The sequence below is a fragment of the Macaca fascicularis genome, chromosome 14, assembly GCF_037993035.2.
Source record: "Macaca fascicularis isolate 582-1 chromosome 14, T2T-MFA8v1.1".
NCBI classification, from domain to species: Eukaryota; Metazoa; Chordata; class Mammalia; order Primates; family Cercopithecidae; genus Macaca; species Macaca fascicularis.
In genome coordinates this window covers 127,694,854-127,715,000 of record NC_088388.1, presented here as the reverse complement: position 1 = coordinate 127,715,000, position 20,147 = coordinate 127,694,854, and the positions used below count along the sequence as shown (strand labels likewise).

The window sequence follows — 20,147 nt, the reverse complement described above, 5'->3', positions numbered from 1 at the left end:
TGGAAGATGAAAGGCATGTCTTACGTGGCAGCAGACAAGAGAAAGAATGAGAACCAAATGAAAGTGGTTTCCCCTTGTAAAACCATGAGATCTTTTGAGACTTATTTACTACCATGAGAAAAGTATGGGGGAAATCACGCCCATGATTCAGTTATCACCCACTGGGTTCCTCCCACAACACATGGGAATTATGGGAGTTACAATACAAGATGAGATTTGGGTGGGACACAGCCAAACCATATAATTCTGCCCCTGGCCCCTCCCAAATCTCGTGTCCTTACATTTCACACCAGTCACGCCTTCCCAACAGTCCCCCAATGTCTTAACTCATTTCATCATTAATTCAGAAGTCCACAGTCCAAAGTCTCATTTGAGATGAGGCAAGTCCCTTCTGCCTATGAGCCTGTAAAATCAAAAGAAAGTTAGTTAACCTCCTGGATAGCTGTTCCAAATAGGAGAAATTGGCCAAAATAAAAGGGCTACAGGCCCCATGTAAGTCCAAAATCCAGTGGGGCAGTCAAATTTTAAAGCTCCAAAATGATCTGCTTTGACACTGTGTCTCACACCTAGGTCACACTGATGCAAGAGGTCGGTTCCCATGGTCTTGGGCAGCTCTGCCCCTGTAGCTTTGCAGGGTGTACAACCTGCCTCCTGGCTGCTTTCACAGGCTGGCATTGAGTGTCTGAAGCTTTTCCAGGCTCACAGTGCAAGCAATTGGTGGATCTACCATTCTGGGGTCTGGAGGACAGTGGTCCTTTTCTCACAGCTCCTCTAGGCAGTGCCCCAGTGGGGGCTGTGCATGGGGTCTTCAACCCCGCATTTCCCTTCTGCACTGCTGTAGCAGAGGTTCTTCAGGAGGGCCCTGCCCCTGCAGCAAATTTCTGCCTGGACATCTAGGTGTTTTCATACCTAGGTATGAAATCTAGGTAGAGGTTCCCAAACCTCAGTTCTTAACTTTTGTGCACCTGCAGGCTCAACACCATATGGAAGCAGGCAAGGCTTGGGGCTTGCACCCTCTGAAGCCATGGCCCAAGCTGTATCTTGGCCCCTTTTAGCCACGGCTGGAGCAGCTGGGACACAGGGCACCAAGTCCCTAGGCTGCACACAGCAGGGGGGTCTCTGGGCCTGGCCCGTGAAACCATTTTTCCTCCTAGGCCTCTGGGCCTGTGATGGGAAGGACTGCCACAAAGATCTCTGACATGTCCTGGAGACATTTTCCCCATTGTCTTGGCGATTAACATTAGGCTTCTTGTTACTTATGCAAGTTTCTGCAGCTGGCTTGACTTCTCCTCGGAAGATGGGTTTTTCTTTTCTATTGCATGGTCAGGCTGCTAATTTTCTGAACTTTTATTCTCCGTTTCCCTTATAAAACTGAATGCTTTTAACAGCAACCCAGTCACATCTTGAATGCTTTGCTACTTAGAAATTTCTTCTGCCAGATACCCTAAATCATCTCCCTCAACTTCAAAGTTCTGCAAATCTCTAGGGCGGGGCAAAATGCCACCAGTCTCTGCTAAAATATAGCAAGGGTCACCAGTACTCTAGTTCCCAACAAGTTCCTCATCTCCATCTGAGACCACCTCAGCCTGGATTTCATTGTCCATGTCATTATTAGCATTTCGGTCAAAGCTATTCAACAAGTCTCTAGGAAGTTCCAAATTTTCCCACGTTTTTCTTCTGAGCCCTCCAAACTGTTCCAGCCTCTGCCTGTTAACCAGTTCCATAGTTGCTTCCGCATTTTCAGGTATCTTTACAGCAGTGCCCCACACTACTGGTACCAATTTACTGTATTAGTCTGTTTTCATACTGCTGATAAAGACATACATGAAACTGGGTAATTTATAAAGGAAAGAGGTTTAATTGACTCACGGTTCCACGTGCATGGGGAGTCCTCACAATTACAGCAGAAGATGAAGGAAGACCAAAGGGACATCTTACATGGCAGCCAGCAAAGAGAGCATAAGAACCAAGCGACAGGGGTGCCCCTTATAAAACCATTGGATTTCGTCAGACTTATTCACTAGCATGAGAACAGTATAAGAGAAACCACCCCCATGATTCAGTGTCTTCTACCAGGTCCTTCCCACAACACATGTGAATTATGGGAGCTACAATTCAAAATGAAATTTGGGTGGGGACACAGCCAAACCTTATCACTTGTCTAAGACCACACTATTTGTAAATGACAGTTGATATTTGAGTCTAAGCTTGTTTGACTTCAAAATACAGTACCTCCATTTCTGTTTTTTCTGGTTTTATAAGAACAGCTTTTTGAAAGTGATTTTTATTCATATACCTTGCAGTGGCGATGATGTATTTTTAAGATAGCCATTTTAACTTTTTTATAGAAATATCATTTAGCTTTTTTGAACAGTTCAAAGTTAGATCTCCCTTTGAATACATGTGTTTAATGAAGCTAAATCTACTCTAACATGAAATGTTCAATTTTCTATTCAAGTAGACCTTTTCTGTTATGTTTAAAGTTACCTGTAGAGAGTCATGTTAAATTACTTGGATTCTTTGTTTTTGATGTTTTAATGAAATAAAATTGCCGTGGTATGTATAAGACTTGTTTCCCCTTTAGATACAGTTGTGAATTAAAGCAAATCTCAATATATAGTGATACAGAATACATCAGCATTCCATAATAAAGAAGGAAACAGTTTTTTCAAAGTTAATTATTTCAGTGGAGGAAACACCTACAAAAATGATTGTTACAAAAAATCTAAATTTTGAATGAATGCATAGATAGTATAAAAATGAATAATGGGCCGGGCGCGGTGGCTCAAGCCTGTAATCCCAGCACTTTGGGAGGCCGAGACGGGCGGATCACGAGGTCAGGAGATCGAGACCATCCTGGCTAACAAGGTGAAACCCCATCTCAACTAAAAAATACAAAAAATAACCAGCCGGGCGAGGTGGCGGGCGCCTGTAGTCCCAGCTACTTGGGAGGCTGAGGCAGGAGAATGGCGTAAACCCGGGAGGCGGAGCTTGCAGTGAGCTGAGATCCGGCCACTGCATCCCAGCCTGGGCGACAGAGCGAGACTCCCTCTCAAAAAAAAAAAAAAAAAAAAAAAAAAAAAAAAAAAAAAGAATAATGATGAATGACATTTTTACATTATGTATATTGTGCTTCATACGTTTGGAGGAAAATCTTCAGTCATTGGAAATATTTTAGAAGGATGCTTGCTTAATTTTTCTTTCTGATACAATTATATGATATATACATATAAATTACACAGAACACACATATTCACATTTAGAATACAAAATTTGCTGATAAATTTTATATGTATATTTAGATTCATATTCATGAAACAGTCTGTGGACAAAGCTTGGTGCCCAATTAAGGAGACATTATTGACCCTTTGGCTATGTGCCATGCATTGTATTGAACAGTTTTGAAAAAAACAGTTATAAGATTATGATGGGAGAACAGGAACAATGAAAGAGGCATCAAGATCTTGGTCCTACTGCTTTGCAGTTGTTTTGCTGTGTGATATCCTGTCCATACCCCTCCCCAATAGTGAACCCAAATGTATACTGCATTCAGCCATGTAGATACAGGTATTGGGTGTAGAATTAGATGTAGGTCAGCATTTCAGCAGTATCATGGCCCATCCCCCAAAGAAGAGAAAATAAAAAAACTATGAGATCAGAGACATCTAGGCTAATGAGTGGAATGTGGACCAAGATGCAAACCACATAGTCTTCCCACAGAAGTAACATTTCATATGGTGTAGTTAGGTTTGGATTTTTGAAAAGTATTTGTATTTTTTTTTGAGATGGAGTCTCGCTCTGTCACCCAGGCTGAAGTGCAGTGACACATCTTGGCTCACTGCAACCTCTGCCTCCCAGGCTGAAGCAATTCTCCTGCCTCCGCCTCCCAAGTAACTGGGATTACATGCATGCACCACCAAGCCTGGCTAATTTTTATATTTTTAGTACAGATGGGGTTTCACCGTGTTGGACAGGCTGGTCTCGAACTCCTGACCTCAGGTGATCTGCCTGCTTTAGTCTCTCAAGTGCTAGGATTACAAACATGAGCCACTCATCCTGGCCTGAAAAGTATTTTAATGCAAGCTTATGAACTGGATAATTCTGGAGAAATTATTATGCTAAGCCTCGGTTTCTTCACCTGTGATATGATGACTCCTGCCTCATGAGGTAGTTGTGAGAATTAGATGGTTCGTTACGTTTGGGCCTTAATCTAATGCTTGGCACGTAGAATCAGTGCTCAGCATATGCAGTCATCGCTTGGTATTCATGGGGAAATCGTTTCCAGGACACCCTGTGGATACCAACATCTGTAGATGCTCAAGTCCCTTATATAAAAGGGATCACTTATAATAACTAACAATGTAAATGTTATGTAAATAGTTGCCATACAGTATTGTTTAGGGAATAATGACAAGAAAAAGCCTGTACATGTTCAATACAGATGCAATCATCCCTTTTTTTTCCCTGAATATTTTTGATTCAACCAAGAGGTTGAATTCATGGATGTGGAACCCATGCATACAGAACCTGTGGGCCAACTCTGTTTGCTGTGATTGTTACTACTTACCACTGCTACTGGGAAAGTAAGCACTTTTAACAATGTTTCTCTTCGAAAAAATTCATTCTGACTTGCAGTGTTTGAATTGTTGCTGTAAGAATGCTTCTTTCTTTGCTGCGGTGGGATTAGGTATTTCCCTTCCCCTCAGGTCCCCTACCTCTTGAAGGCAGAAGATGAGAACCAGCTAGTTCGAAACTACTGCTGGTGACTCCTTTGGTTTAGGTCAAAGACTTCAGCTCTATAAAAGCTTGTTGGGAAAGTGAAGGCTGATCAGGGTTTAAACAAATCAGGAAGAAAAGGAGTTAAAACCACCTTGTGGTCTTCAGCAGTATCTCATCCTCTCACATTCTAGTAGCCAGAGTGATGGACTCTGCTATGTTCCATCCCTGCCCCCGCTGCTAACCATCACCTGTTGATTCCGCTGAATTTTCATTTACTACTGGAGAAGGGAACAGAAAACAGAAACACATGTTGATTTTGAATTTAAAAACTTTTTTTTTCTTTTTTTTTGAGATGGAGGTTCTCTTTTGTCATACAGGCTGGAGCGCAATGGTGTGATCTCGGCTCATGGCAGCTTCCAGCCGAGGCAGGCAGATCACTTGAGGTCAGGAGTTTGTGACCACTGTGGCCAACGTGGTGAAACCTCTCCTCTCCTAAAAATAAAAAATTAGGCAGGTGTGGTGGCGGATGCCTGTAATCCCAGCTACTCGGGAGGCTGAGGCAGGAAAAACATTTTTAAAAAACTTCCGATGACAGAGTCAAAGCAGAATAAGCCTTGGAAGATGTATACATCAAACTGTCCTTCAGTGTCCTGTGTAAAAATGCCACTCACAGTTCACTTTTTCACTTTTGAAAGCCTCGAAGTGAGAGAAATCAACCATGATAATGAAAGAACAAAAGAATGATTAAAAGGAAAGATGAATAGGATTCATGAAAACACTTTGAGGCCGGGCACAGTAGCTCATACCTGTAATCCCAGCACTTTGGGAGGCGGAGGCAGGCAGATCATTTGAGGTCAGCAGTTCGAGAACAACCTGGCCAATGTGGTGAAACCCGTCTCTACTAAAAATACAACAACAACAACAACAAAAATTAGCGGCTGTGGTGGCACATGCTTGTAATCCCAGCTACTTGGGAGGCTGAGGCGGGAGGATTGCCTGAACTGGGAGGTGGAGGTTGCATTGAGCCGAGATTGTGCCACTGCATTCCAGCCTGGGTGCAGAACAAGACCCTGTTTCAACAAACCAACCAACAAACAAAACAAAACAAAACACCAGCCCCCCCCCCCCCAAAAAAAAACACACTTTGAAGGAGCTGGAATTGTTTAGAAGACAAATAACCAGATTCTTAATGAAATAGTATTTTAAAATCCAATTCTTTACTGAAGGTCATGAAAGATTCTATTTAAAATTAGTTAATATTTTGGTAAGGATTATATGTGCATGACATAGTGAAAAACTATTTTTTTTATTTTTATTTTTGAGACAAATTTCACTCTCGTGGCCCAGGCTGGAGTGTAATGGTGTGATCTTGGCTCACTGCGACCTCCACCTCGCAGGTTCAGGCGTGTCTGTCTTTTATTCCCCTTCTCCAGCTATCTGTTTTCCTCCTTGGAGACAACTACTGTTACTGGTACTGGTTCTCTTCTTCCATAGATAGTCTGCATTTGTTTCTCCTAATTCCTCATTTAAAACACAGACGGTAGCATAGCATACTGCACATACTGTCCTATACTTTTACCCCTTTCTTCTTTGCCTTAACAGTATTCCTTAGGCTTTGTTCCATATCATGACCGGTAGGGCTGCCTTGTTTTTTCATATACTCACTGTGTAGCATTCCATTCTCTGGGTATTCTGTAATTTGTCTAGTTTTCTGTTCCTCAGGAAGTTAGGTGGTCTTCGCTATTCTATTTTGCTACTATAATGTCTACCAGAATGAATGTTCCTGTTTGCCTCTTACTTCTGCTTGTCAAAGTAAAATAATTTCCTGAAAGAGAAATTGTTGGGCAAAAAAGATGTGCATTTTGAATTTTGGTAGGTTTTGCTAAATTGCCCTGAACACAGGTTGTACCAGTTTAAACTCCCACCAGCAGGCATGTTTCTTTTCCCGTGTCCTCTTTCAGTTTGTTAAAACTTCTTAAAAGCTTTGCCTATGTGATAGATTTTTAAAAAATCATCTTATTGTGTATTGTTTTACATTTCCAAGTGAAGTTAAATACTTTTAACATCTTCTAAGTTTATTTTATATTTATCTCTGAATATTTATGTCCTTTGCCTATTTATCTTTTGTGTTCTTGGGCCTTAGAAATTTGTAAGAACTTTTTATATTTGAAATAAATAAACCCTTTGTGATATGTTTCAAATATTTTTTTCTCAACTTGTTTGCATTTTGACTTTGCTCATAATGTTGTTGCTGTTCTTGGTTTAAAAAATTTTATTTGAAAAGTTTTTAAAATTTATATATATATATTTTGAGACAGAGTCTTGCTGTGTTGCCCAGGCTGGAGTGCAGTGGCATGATTATGGCTCACAACAGCTTTGAACTCCGAGGCCCAGGCGATCCTCCCACCTCAGCCTCCTGAGTAGCTGGGACTACAGGGTACACCACCACACTTGGCTGCTTTTTTAACCCCCATAGAGATGAGGTCTCGCTACGTTGCCCAGGCTGGTCTTGAACTCCTGAGCTCAAGCGATGCATCCATCTCAGCCTCCCAAAGTGTTGGGATTACAGGTGTGAGCCACTGTGCTTGGGTTTTTATTTTCAAACGTGAAAATTCAAGAAGACATCAGTGGATGTCTTTTTAATTTTTAAGTTAATCAGATACAATGGAAGGTGAGGGCTTTGCAGTTTGTTGCTGCTCAGTAAAAGACAAATAGCCATGAATATCCAACAGGTCAATAGTTTCTGTCAACATGGCTCTTTTCTAAGTAACAGTTGTGTTGTTGACAGTCATGGATGCTATATTTCACTCATTTCCCAGCAAGTCATTTTATTGCCACCGTGACTGTTTGCAGTTTAAATGTGTAAAAACTTTGCATGCTTTTTTTTTGAGGTTATTGTCAGCATCTTTGAACGTGTGACACTTAAACTTTTTCTTTCGAGGATTGTGGACAAGCCCAGCTTTTATGTCTCACTCTGGATACTTGAGCAGAGATGCATATGGCAGTCCTTACTGAGAGGAAGGAAAGATGGGTATAATATTGGAAGGCATGAACCTAGGCAGGTCCCTAGAGCATACTTATCTTCTCTACTTATTGTGAGCCTCCTTAACTGTGAGATCTATAACTGTGGTTCTCATGTGCTTGGCCCGTGGATGGTGTTGTTCTTTCTAGTTTTCTGTTTACCTTTCTGGAGTCTGAGATCAAAAAAAGGACACAAATAAAGCTTGCAATTTGAAAATACCTATTTTTAACTTACTAAGTGGAAACTTTGAGAAAAGTCATTATTACAGAATAATTAGTAAAAAATCACCTTCATTTGGATTCTGCTTTTGGTTATGTAGGTCACGCAGCCTAAGGCAGTGGGAGGGTCTAGGTGTCACCCAGTATGGCAGTCAGACGCAGTGACTGTGCTGCCTGTGATTTCCTGTCTGTACCCTGACTGTAATTAAACCAGCACCAGTACCTGTCACTGGGGTACCAGCCACACGTCTGAGTATACATAAGTAGAGCTGAACAGCCTGAATATTGGTGCTTTTTATTCCATGCCTGGAGGTCTAGTTGTGTTTTTCTTTTTTAAATACAAGATGGAGACTGAAAGTGAGAGTAGCACTTCAGGGGATGACAGTGTCTTCTGGTTGGAGTCTGAAGTTACAGTCCAGGTGACTGACTGTGAAGAGGAAGAAAGGGAAGAGAAGTTCAGGTAACTATGGAATTCACAGTTCCTTTGTCCTCTTCACTCCCTACCCCCACCCGCACCCCTTTTTCTTCTCTGCATTTCAGTCTCTTTTCCAATAAGACTTTCTGTTTTCTGGGGGAAGGTTTGGAGCTGAAGGGGGCAGGTTTTGAGTTGTATATAGCACTCCTCATTCCAGAACTTGCCCTGGACTTGTAAAATGCATTTTACATGGCTTGTTAGAACACCAGGAGGAGAAGGTGTTAGACAGGTTTTGTAGTAGCCTTTCAGGAATTTCAAGTAGAGACTCATAATGAACTACTACCCCTTCCTGTATCTGATTTGTATCAAATAGATTTGATCTGAATTTGTATCTAATAGATTTTTCTTCCTCTTTTTCTTGGAATGTGGTGTGTGTGTGTGTGTGTGTGTGTGTGTGTGTGTGTGTGTGTGTCTGCGTGCCTGCCTGCTTTGTTGGCCTTATGCATGGGTATAAAAAATTTTGATTAAGTACAGATTGGTTATTTTGTGACTTTGGTCCTTACCCTTGCCTCTGATCTTATATCTCACACCCCCCCTTCCCCCAAATCTCTCTTGGATTTTGAATCTCTGGTAGTATTAATAACTTCATAATTGAAGTTTTTAGAGGATGCCTCCTGATGAAGCAACTCTCAGTTTAGTGTCAGTGGTGAAGAAAGATGTCTTAACCAGTTTGTGAGAACAGAACCAGTGTTTCATTCATTCTGTTGTACTGTTGCAAATTTTAAGGGACTTTATTCTGGCTTTTCTTTTTCATTCAGAGTTAGCAATTTAATACTTTTAGAGCATCACAAAATCTCTTGATGAAGTTTGAAGTTTGCACTGCATGTCATCACTGCCACTCACGTGCAATTAAACATCTTTTGTAAGTTTACCTATGAGAACTCGGATAGGTGAATATACTATTTTCGTCAGATACTGTCTTTGTGTTTAATGCTGAAAAAGAGTTTCTCCTTTTCTCTAGTCAAAGGATTTCTTTATCCACAAATTTTATTTTTTAAAGTCTAGGTTAAATGATGGAAGGGATTGAATATTGGGAACTCTTGATAACCCTCACTAAATTTTTTACTCAGGGGTTCAAATAAATGAGAAGTATATTTTAAATTTTAAAAGAATAATTTTCAGAGTATAAAAATGAATTATTTTATTAGCATATGATTATTTTTTGTCTGAACTTTCTCATTTTCTCATAATTTTATTTAGCCTTTCAAATTTGAGTAAGTCCCTTCCCTTCCAAGGTCTGCTAATTGTTAGTCACATCTTCTGCTTTTTAATATGGTTTGTGTCTTGCTAACAATGAGTAGGAATAAAGTATTTGTTTTGTTTGTAATAAAACTTTTTGACCTGGTGTTCAAATTGTGGAAGTTATTTGGGTATTTGTCAAAGGAAGAAACCACTTGGAACTTATTTCGTCGTTGTTTTTATAACAAATTTGGTACTGTAATCCTAGATTTACTTGTTAGTCAGTGGGTGTCTCTCTCGGATTTTCTTTTGACATTTAAAAGCAAATTTGTGTAAGACTGAGCTCTTCTTTTCCTTGGGAGTATGTGACAGCATTTTCATTCTGAGAAACTGAGCTAGTGATGTGTTGTTTAAGGAAACTGTGATACCATAGGGCATTTGTCTTCTGTTTATAGTTGTATTTCCTATCTGAATAGCACCATGGCTCTCCTCAATCAGTTACATCTTTGCAATTTGATCTTATTTTATTTACAAATGTAACAATGAGGTGTGGGCAAGGCCCAATTTCATGTAGTGTTTCTCACACATTCAGCAGTGGGGCATGAGGAAATGCGGCAGCAGGGTGGTGTCACAACCTCGTGGTGGCTTCCTGCGAGATGCCTTGCAGGAAAATGGATGTGTGGGTGTGGAAGGGGAAGGATCGGATAGAACTTGCAGCTGTAACCTTGGGAGGACCAAATAGTAGACTCAGTGTGGTATGACCGTTGTTTTTGTAAAATTAATGTAATAATTAAAAAAATGTCTTAATGAGTTTTTGTAAAAATCTCTGCTATAATACATGTGACACCAAGCTGTCGTATTGGTTACATTTCCATTCACATACACACACACAACTAATGAGATGAGGGCAAAAGGTTGTGCACTTTTCTTTTTCCCTGAATAGCTTCTAAACTACATTTTAAATGCACTCCTAAAAGCCTGCTCTTGTGTAAGTTGAGGCACCATGGCTAAGAGAGTAAAGTCACACCGCACCTAGAATGTAGGCCTCTGGTGCTTCCAGGTGCCATCTGCTTTAGGAGGAAGTACTCTCAGAGACAAGTTAATGTTTGTCCAGTAGCTTTGGAAATAGCATTTATTTTTGGACTCAGTTGGATGAAAGGATCCTTTTTATTACATTCTTGCACTATGGGAAGTTGCCAGTCTCCGTCATGGAGGTAGTTTAAACTTGTCTGCCATTGACTTGCAGATCTCTCATTTTCTGAATCTTACTTGTAGTGTGAAGCTAGTAATCGGTATTATTACCCACCTTGTCATTGTGGCAAAATAATTATTAGACTAGAATATTTAGTCCTTACAATAAAATAGTTCCTAGAGATCATTAGAAAAATCCATCCCTGGATAAGAAGGAGGAATATAAGACAGAAAACAAAAAGCATACATGTTTTAATTCTATCAAGAAAGAAAAATGTTATTTAGAAATTGTTATATGTAATGTACTAGGCCATATATATGCCTAGTATATCATATCTACAGTATATCAGTAACTGCTTATCACTCCTATAAAGCAGGTATCATTTTTCCTATTTTCTCGATGAGGAATTTATGGCTCAGGGAGTCACATAGCCCACATTTGTCATGGTAGAGCAAAGTTTTGCGTGTGGTGGAGCGGAAATTTGAACCCAGGTGTAACTGACTTTGAAAGTGAAGACTAATGAAAGAGTTTCGGGGCTATCTGCTGGTAAATGCTGTTTTCTGCTAACTGATAACTTACAAGAGGCTACAGCTGATATCTCAGTTTTGAAATTCGTTTTTTTTTTGAGGAGGTTATGAGCACCAATGATATATACATTATGTGACCATCCTAAAAATGAAGTGATGAACCCAATAAAGTGACTTTAAAAAAATGTGACCTCAGCTGGGTGCGGTGGCTCACGCCTGTAATCCCAGCACTTTGGGAGGCCGAGAAGGGTGGATCACGAAGTCAGGAGATCAAGACCATCCTGGCCAACACAGTGAAACCCCATCTCTACTAAAAATATATTTAAAAAAATTAGCTGGGCGTAGTGGTGGGCGCCTGTAGTCCCAGCTACTCGGGAGGCTGGAGCAGGAGAATGGCGTGAACCCAGGAGGTGGAGTTTGCAGTGAGTCGAGATTGTGCCACTGCACTCCAGCCTGGGCGACTGAGCGAGACTGTCTCCAAAAAAAAAGAGAAAAAAAGATAAAAAAGTGACCTCTAATACACCTAGGAATCATGAAAGGTTCTAGTTGTTTGGCATTTGAAGGTAGAAATGTTTATCGTGTGGTTTTGTTTAGACTTCCCTAATACCACATTATGGGCTGATAGCCTGGTAAATATGACATATAATTTGAAGCAGCTACAGAGATGATATAGTGTATAATTGAACCATATTTTTGATCAGGATCTGTAGATGCCCAGATCGCTGATCTTCATGTGTATCTCCATTATTAAGGCAATTCATTTTAAGTGACAAGAAACCTCTGACTCTAGTTAAACTGGATTATTTGGTGAACATATTTTAATTTGGGGGGACAGTGCCTTCATTCATTTATAGCATTATGGAACTAATGATACTTCATGCACTTGATTGGTTGGTTGGTTGCATTATTCATCCTCTACCTCAGGAGTTCTCAACCCCTGGACCATGGACCAGTTATCTTATTTGGAAGGATGCCACAAATTAGAAGCTATTGAGACAGTCTAAGTAGGTAATAAGGGTCTTCACTGTGGTATTATACATCTTCTAGGCTCACAATAGCCTTGAACTCCCAGGCCCAGGCTATCAGATCGGATCTAGATGATTTCTTTTAATGGCTCATTTTCCCTGGAAGCCCGTCAAACAATTTCAAGATTTTCTGTTTTTATTACTATGCCTGTTCTTTTATCTTGTGCACAAATCCTTGATATCAGTTTTCCCAGCCAGTTTTAATGATCCCAGAAGTATAGAGAGGGAATATTAACAATTAATTGAGGTTGGTCTTGGTGGCTCATAGCTGTAATCCTAGCACTTTGGGAGGCCGAGGCAGGCAGATCACCTGAGGTCAGGAGTTTGAGACCAGCCTGGCCAACATGGCGAAACCCTGTCTTTTACTAAAAATACAAAAATTATCCAGGTGTGGTGGTGGGTGTGTGTAATCCCAGCTATTTGGGAGGCTGAGGCAGGAGAATCGCTTGAACCTGGGAGGTAGAGGTTGCAGTGAGCCGAAATCATGCCACTGCATTCCAACCTGGGTGACAGAATGAGACTCCATCTCTAAAACAAACAAACAAACACACACAAAAAAACAAAACAGAAAAACCCAATTAACTGTATGTCCATACCAGTATCACACCTAGACCCATTTTATACTGTGTGGCTTTTCAAAGGCATCTCATCTTTTATAACCTGTTACTTATGATGTCAAAAAAGATGTATATTTTGCCCAAAAAGGTATAACTTATATTGCTTTGTAACCTTGAAGAAACATCTAGGATTTACTTTAGCCTGTAAAATGTTATTTTAAAAAATTATTTTTAATTTTGGGGGGTTCCTAGTGGGTGTATATTTTTATGGGGTACATGAGATGTTTTGATACAGGCACACAGTGTGTAATGATCATATCATGGAAGATGGGGTAAGCATCCCCTCATGATGGGGTATCCATCCCTGCAAGCATTTACTCTTTGTTTTATAAATAATCAAAGTTCTTTTTCAGTGTACAATTTTAGTTATTTTTCAATGTACAATTAAATTATTATTGACTATAGTCACCGTATTGTGCTATCAAATACTAGGCCTTATTCATTTACTCTAACTACTTTTTGGACCCATTAACTATCCCCACCAACCCCCCACTATGCCCCCACCACCCTTCCCAGCCTCTGGTAACCATCCTTCTACTCTGTGCATCCGTGAGTTCAATTGTTTTGATTTTTAGATCACACATATAAATGAGAACATGTGATGTTTGTCTTCCTGTGCCTGGCTTATTTCACTTAGCATAATGACCTCTAGCTCCAACCATGTTGTTGCAAAGGACTAAATCTCATTATTTTTATGACTGAATAGTACTCCATTGGGTATGAGTACCACATTTTCTTTATCCATTCATCCGTTGATGGACACTTAGGTTGCTTTCAGATCTTGGCTATTGTGAACAGTGCTGCAAGAAAATTGAGAGTGCAGATCCTCTTCAGTAGACTGGTTTCCTTTCTTTTGGGTATATGTCCAGCAGTGGGATGGCTAGATCATATGGTAGCTCTAGTTTTAGTTTTTTTGAGGAACCTCCAAACTTTTCTTCATAGTAGTTGCCTAATTTACATTCCTATCAACAATGTGTGAGGATTCCCATTTCTTCACATTTTGCCAGCATTTCTTATTGCCTTTCTTTTGGATATAAGCCATTTTAACTGGGGTGAGATGATATCTCATTGTAGTTTTGATTTGCATTTCTCTGATGATCGGTGATGTTGAGCACTTTTTCCTGTGCTTGTTTGCCATTTGTTGCTGTCTTTTGAGAAATGCCTGTTCAAATCTTTGCCCATTTTTAAATTGGATTATTACATTTTTTTTTCTGGTTATTTGGATTCCTTATATATTCTGGTTATTCATCCTTTCTACCATGGGTAGTTTGCAAATATTTTCTCCCTTGCTGTGGGTTGTCTCTTCACTTTGTTGATTGTTTTCTTTGCTGTGTAGAAGTTTCTAAAATACTCTTTTAACACTAAGTATAACATTCACCCAACATACTCTCATCAGTGAATTTAATAGTGATCAGCAGAGTCTGATGTGAACCTCCCTTAATCGCAGAAAATTTCAGGCAGTAATGGAGGCTAGCCATTAGGCTGTCTTCATAATCTGCGAAATGAATCTGTGTTAACCATGGGGCATGCCAGTACAAGGCTTTCTTGGTATTTTAGTAATTAAGCCCTTTGGGATGGAGTCCAAGGTGGGCCTTTCTTGTATCTATCGGTAGAGTATTTGATGTTCACGAAAGGCTCTAGAGTACAGAAACTATCTATCGGTGTGAGTATTTGATGTTCACGAAAGGCCCTAGAGTACAGAAACTATATAAACCTGTATAAAAGCTCCTGGTTATTAGGTTGTTTAATTAAAGTTAAAAAGTTTAAACCCAAACTTAATTTTTCTAACTCTTGCATTTCACTTCGGCACTAAACTCCCTTAAATAGTCAGTGGGACTTTCAAAAATAAATGGGAATCCCTGAAACATTTAAAGCTCTATTTATAAATTAGTCAATTTTCTTTTTTTTTAAATTAAACATGTCAAGTGACTAGGTTAGCAAGGTAATAATCAGAGCAAGCAAAACCTTCCCAGATACTTAATTTTGGAAGTTTCACTATACTTTTCTTTACATTCATGATTAATTTCCCTTTCCATGTTCTCATAATCATACATGTATTTTCTGTATTTGAAAATAAAATAATTTCTTTCACCCAGGTTTTCTCTCTCTCTCTCTCTCTCGTTCTCTCTCTCTCTCTCTGGTTTTCTCTCTCTTTCTGTGTATGTGTGTTTGTGTTTTAAATCGTGGTTCTTTTTTCTCCTCTACTTCTCTTCCTCATAAAGTAAGATCTTTAGGAAACTTCAGCTTCCTCCTCTCAGTCTCATACTTCTGGATGAGACTTTTGAAACTCTTTTTCATCCATTCTGCCTCAGTTTAATGTTTTTTGTTTTTTCATTCAGATTTAATTATTTGTGTCATTGTTTAGTGTTTATGTTGCTTCTTCTCTGTATCACATTCTATCTTAATGTATCTGTTTTGAATCATTTGTATTTGCTTGATATCTTCAGTATTTTTGCTCAGTTAAGTTCTCTGGGTGATGTTCTCTGATTTCTTATATAAGTTTAAATACCAATCTGTTTTTTTCTTTTTCTTTGTAGGTAACATGTTCTTTTTGCCTGAATACTTGTTAAGAGTTTCTTTTTTATTGTTAGTTGTGTATATTTTGTTATCAGTTCTTTAGTTTGGAACTTAGTGAGTTGTTTGGAACTTAGTGACTTTCAGTCTACAGAGTCAAACCTTTGTGTTAGGGAAGAAATTTTGTTGTTTCCTATTATTATTGCCTTTGCCTGTATTAAGTCCCCTTAATCTTTTACGATATATATTTTTTTACATTTTATTTTGTGAATTGAAGTTTTTTTTGTACTTGTTCTCTTAGCTCACTAATTTCATCTTCTTTTTTTAATTGTTCAAATTCAATTTGAGTAGAGAAATTATTTTTAAGGGTTCTTCACATATAGATGTAGAAACACAAGGTATTTGTATAATATTAGGTTATTTTCTTTCTTCTTGAGCTTTGGAGCTTTATTCATTCAGTGTACATGTTTTGTTTTATTCTGACTATTCAGAACCTATCTTTTAACTGCTAAGCAAAATATCTGCGCTTCTTTGCCCTTTCCCCTACTGTGTTTTCTTCAGTAGCCCTATGATGCATATGGCTCTGCCTTGCTTCTTTTAGGGGCGCACACCCATATTAGGAGCCCTCGTCCTTCTGGTCAGTTGTTAAATTTCTTTACAGGTTAATTTTCCAGTTTTTGTTAGTACCCTGGGGGCAAGCATCTCTCTTGTTGTGGAGAGGAGAGGGGTGGGGTATAGCCCTTGAACTTCTGTTTTTCTCTTTAGGTTAGTATGATCCCACTTACCTTTAAGTTTTTCAGTCTTTTTGTCTTTCAGAAGTATATCAAAGTCTGATCTCTGGCCTTCTGGTGCCATCCATACCATTCTGTTAAGGATTTATTTTTTCCTATTTAACTTAATGATTTTTGAGATACTTGGAGAGATTTGCTTCCTTACATATATGCAGTCTAGGACTGGAAGTCCACTGGGAAGTTTTTTTCATAGATTTTGAGGGGAAACTTCTCTGCAGGGAACATTCACTGAGGTAGAATCATGGTGCCTTTCATGCAATTTGGTGGGTCTTAGGAGTGTGAATGGCTGCTTCAGTGTCCTCTTCAGGATGATGAGTGGGGTCTTCCAGGAAAAAATAGTTTTCCACATCTGGAATGACCAAGATATGGTCAAGCATTCCACTTTTCCTATCTGCAAAACAGGGCTTAAAATAGTGTATCAAACAATAACTAGTGAGAAGATAGAATGGAAGAAAAAGTGCCACTTTCAAGAGCAACAAGGAAGATAAGATACCAGAAATAAACTTAACAACGAACTCTAAAACCTACATGATAAAAATGTAAAACATCATTGAAGAACATAAAAGAAGTTTGGAACAGTTGAATAATATGCCTTGTTTATAACTGGAAATATACAGCACCATAAAGGTGTTAGTTTAAGTTAATTTATAAATTTAATGTGATGATAAGAATCCTTTTTAAAAAACTAAATTGATCTTGGCTAAATAATTTAACCAAGAAACTGTAGGAAAAAGAAAAAGAACAAGGGTAGTGGATATAGAGGACTTTTGCAACCAGATGTTGTAGTGTGAAGTCTTAGTCTCAGTAATTAAAACTCGTTGGTTGTGGGACATGAAGAGACGGTATTATGGGGTAGAATGGAAATCCTAGAAATATACCCACATTCGTAGGAACATTTAGGTATGGTAAAGATGACTTCTCAAAAGCCAATGGAGATAATATGTACTATTCAGTAAATAGTTTTGGAGAAACTGCATATTCACCTGTGGAAATAAAGAAAATAGGAATCCTACCTCATACCAAGGATGAATTAAAAATGATCAAAGATTTAAATGTACTACATGAAAACATAAAAATTTTTAAAGGAAGGCTGGGTGCAGTGACTCATGCCTGTAATCCCAACATTTTGGGAGGCTAAAGTGGCAGGATCCCTTGAGGCCAGGAGTTTGAAAACAGCCTGGTCAACATAGCAAGACCCTGTCACTACAAAAGAAAAATTAAAAACTTAGTCTGGCATGGTGGTACATGCCTGTAGTCCCAGGTATTCAGGAGACTGAAATGGGAGGGTCTCTTGAGCCCAGGAGTTTGAGGCTATAGTAAGCTATGATTACACCACTGCACTCCAGCCCTGGTGACAGAGTGAGACCCTGTCTCAAAACAAAACAAATCACAAAAGTTAATAGAAAGCATAGAGAATTAAAACAATTTTTTTCTACAATAGGAAGGCATTTTAAATTATGATTTAAAGCAGTTAAAAAAAAAAAGCCATGAAGGAAAGGGTTGAGAAATGAGGCTACATAAAATATAAAACATCTACATTACAAAAAACAAAATAAGCAAGGACAAATGACAACCTGGGAAAAATACTTGGAACTCATATTACAGATGAAGGATTAATCTTAATATACAAAGAACTAAAAATGGTTAAGAAAAAGTCCAACAACCCAATAGAAAAATGGGCTAATATATAAAAAGAATTTTTTTTACTGTTCAAAATTTGTTTTTCAGATAACTTGTACATATAGAATGACATAGAAATGTATAAACTTATTGTAGCATTGTTTGTAATAGCAATAGATTGGAAATAATTTATTCAAGTATCCATCAGTAGAGGATTAGTTAAATAAATTATGGAATAGCTACACAGGGGAACATTATATAGTTGTAAAAACATCAAAGAAGTTCTATGAATTGATATGGAAAGTCTCCAGGAAAAGTTAGAGGAAAACAAGGTATACAACAATGTGTAAACCGACTAAGGAGCAGCATATTTACACGTTACTTTTATACTCTGTGTGGATGTATTTTTTTCATTCATATGAATAATTTATGTATAAATATATACAGCTATAGTAATAAAGTTTGGAAGAATATATAGGAAATTGATTACTTGGGCAGGTAGAGAATTTAATGGGTTGGAACTGGGCAGATTGGAGACAGGGATGGAAATAATTTTTCTTTATATACCTTTTTGATTTGTGTATGATTCGGTTGTAATACCTATGAAGAATTATAGTATATAAGACATTTTGAGTGGGAATTGACCAAAACTGAATTCCAACTGGCTTCAGCAAACCTCTGTTCCATCGTCACCACCAATATAACTGTCCCCATCAGTGTTAGAGAGTTAGTTTCTTTATTTTATAGGAATTCTGGGAATATTAGATTTATGTAAGTGATTATTAGTCCATATAGGCTAACCAGAACAGAGTTCCTGTATTTTAAGAGGCTTTGCAATCTAATTTATTAATATCCTCTGAAAGTAGGAAAATTTGTTGCACCCTATGATAGCAGATAATTGCTTTTATCAGTTCCAGGCACACACAATGCTGGTAGTCTCAGATTTATATCATCAGCCATGGGTAAAATGAATAGAGAATACCAAACTGAGCACTTAGGACATGTCTCAAAGAGCTGTTCCCTCCAGTGGAATTGAGGCATATTTCTACACAGACAGACAAAAATTGACTACCAAACCAAATTCTCCGTTGCTGACAGAGAGTAGATATCAAAATGGTCTGACCATAAAACAGACTTCCAGCCATTGTTGCCACCAGTGGATAGTAACTATTGCAGAACCGGAACCAAATTTGGCAAAGAACAAGAAATAAAAACAGATCGGAAGAGTAAAAAGAGAAAGACATGGTTTTGGTATCAGGATGATGCTGGCTTCGTAAAATGAGTTAGGGAGGAGTCCCTCCTTTTTAATTGTTTGGAGTAGTTTCAGAAGGAATGGTACCAGCTCCTCTTTGTACCTCTGGTAGAATTTGGCTGTGAATCCATCTGGTCCTGGGCTTTTTTTTGTGGTTGGTAGGCTATTAATTACTGCCTCAATTTCAGAGCTTGTTATTGATCTATTCAGGGATTCAACTTCTTCCTGATTTAGTCTTGGTAGGGTGTATACATCCAGGAATTTATCAATTTCTTCTCGATTTTCTAGTTTATTTGTGTAGAGGTGTTTATAGTATTCTTTGATGGTAGTTTGTATTTCTGTGGGGTCAGTGGTGTCCCTAAACATTTTTATTGTGTCTATTTGATTCTTCTCTCTCTCCTTTATTAGTCTAGCTAGTTTTTGTTGTTGTTGTTGTTTGTTTGTTTATTTTCAAAAAAAACAGCCCCTGGATTCCTTGATTTTTTTTTGGAGGGGTTTTCATGTCTCTATCTCCTTCATTTTTTCTCTGATCTTAGTTATTTCTTGTGTTTTGCTAGCTTTTGGATTAGTTTGCTGTTGCCTCTCTAGCTCTTTTAATTGTGATGTTCGGGTGTCCATTTAAGATCTTTCTAGCTTTCTGATGTGCGCATTTAGTGCTATACATTTCCCTCTTAACACTGCTTTAGCTGTGTTCCAGATATTCTGGTATGTTGTCTCTATTTGTTCTCATTTGTTTCAAAGAACTTCCTGATTTCTGGCTCAATTTCCTTATTTACCCAGGGGTCATTCAAGAGCAGGTTGTTCAATTTCCATGAAATTGTGTGGTTTTGAGTGAGTTTCTTAATCTTGAGTTCTAATGTGATTGCATTGTGGTCTGAGAGATTGTTTGTTGTGATGTCAGTTCTTTTGCATTTGCTGAGGACTGTTTACTTCAAATTATTAATTGTAGTCATTTTTAGAATAAGTGCCATGTGGCACTGAGAAGAATGTATATTC

At 38.5% G+C, this 20,147-nt stretch overlaps 1 protein-coding gene across 11 annotated transcripts in view; it reads left to right on the top strand.

The window, feature by feature from the left end:
- Positions 1-20,147, top strand: part of ARHGAP32 (Rho GTPase activating protein 32) — a 306,989-nt gene that overhangs the window by 79,810 nt on the left and 207,032 nt on the right. For 2 of the 11 annotated variants that reach the window (XM_005580158.4, XM_005580160.4), the window contains exon 1: positions 8,102-8,419. The exons of the other annotated variants lie outside the window; for them this stretch is intronic. In XM_005580158.4, the coding sequence (XP_005580215.3) occupies positions 8,262-8,419 (158 nt within the window). In that variant the 5' untranslated portion in view covers positions 8,102-8,261. Of the gene's footprint in view, positions 1-8,101; positions 8,420-20,147 lie in introns of those variants that run through there. 11 annotated transcript variants of the gene reach the window in all.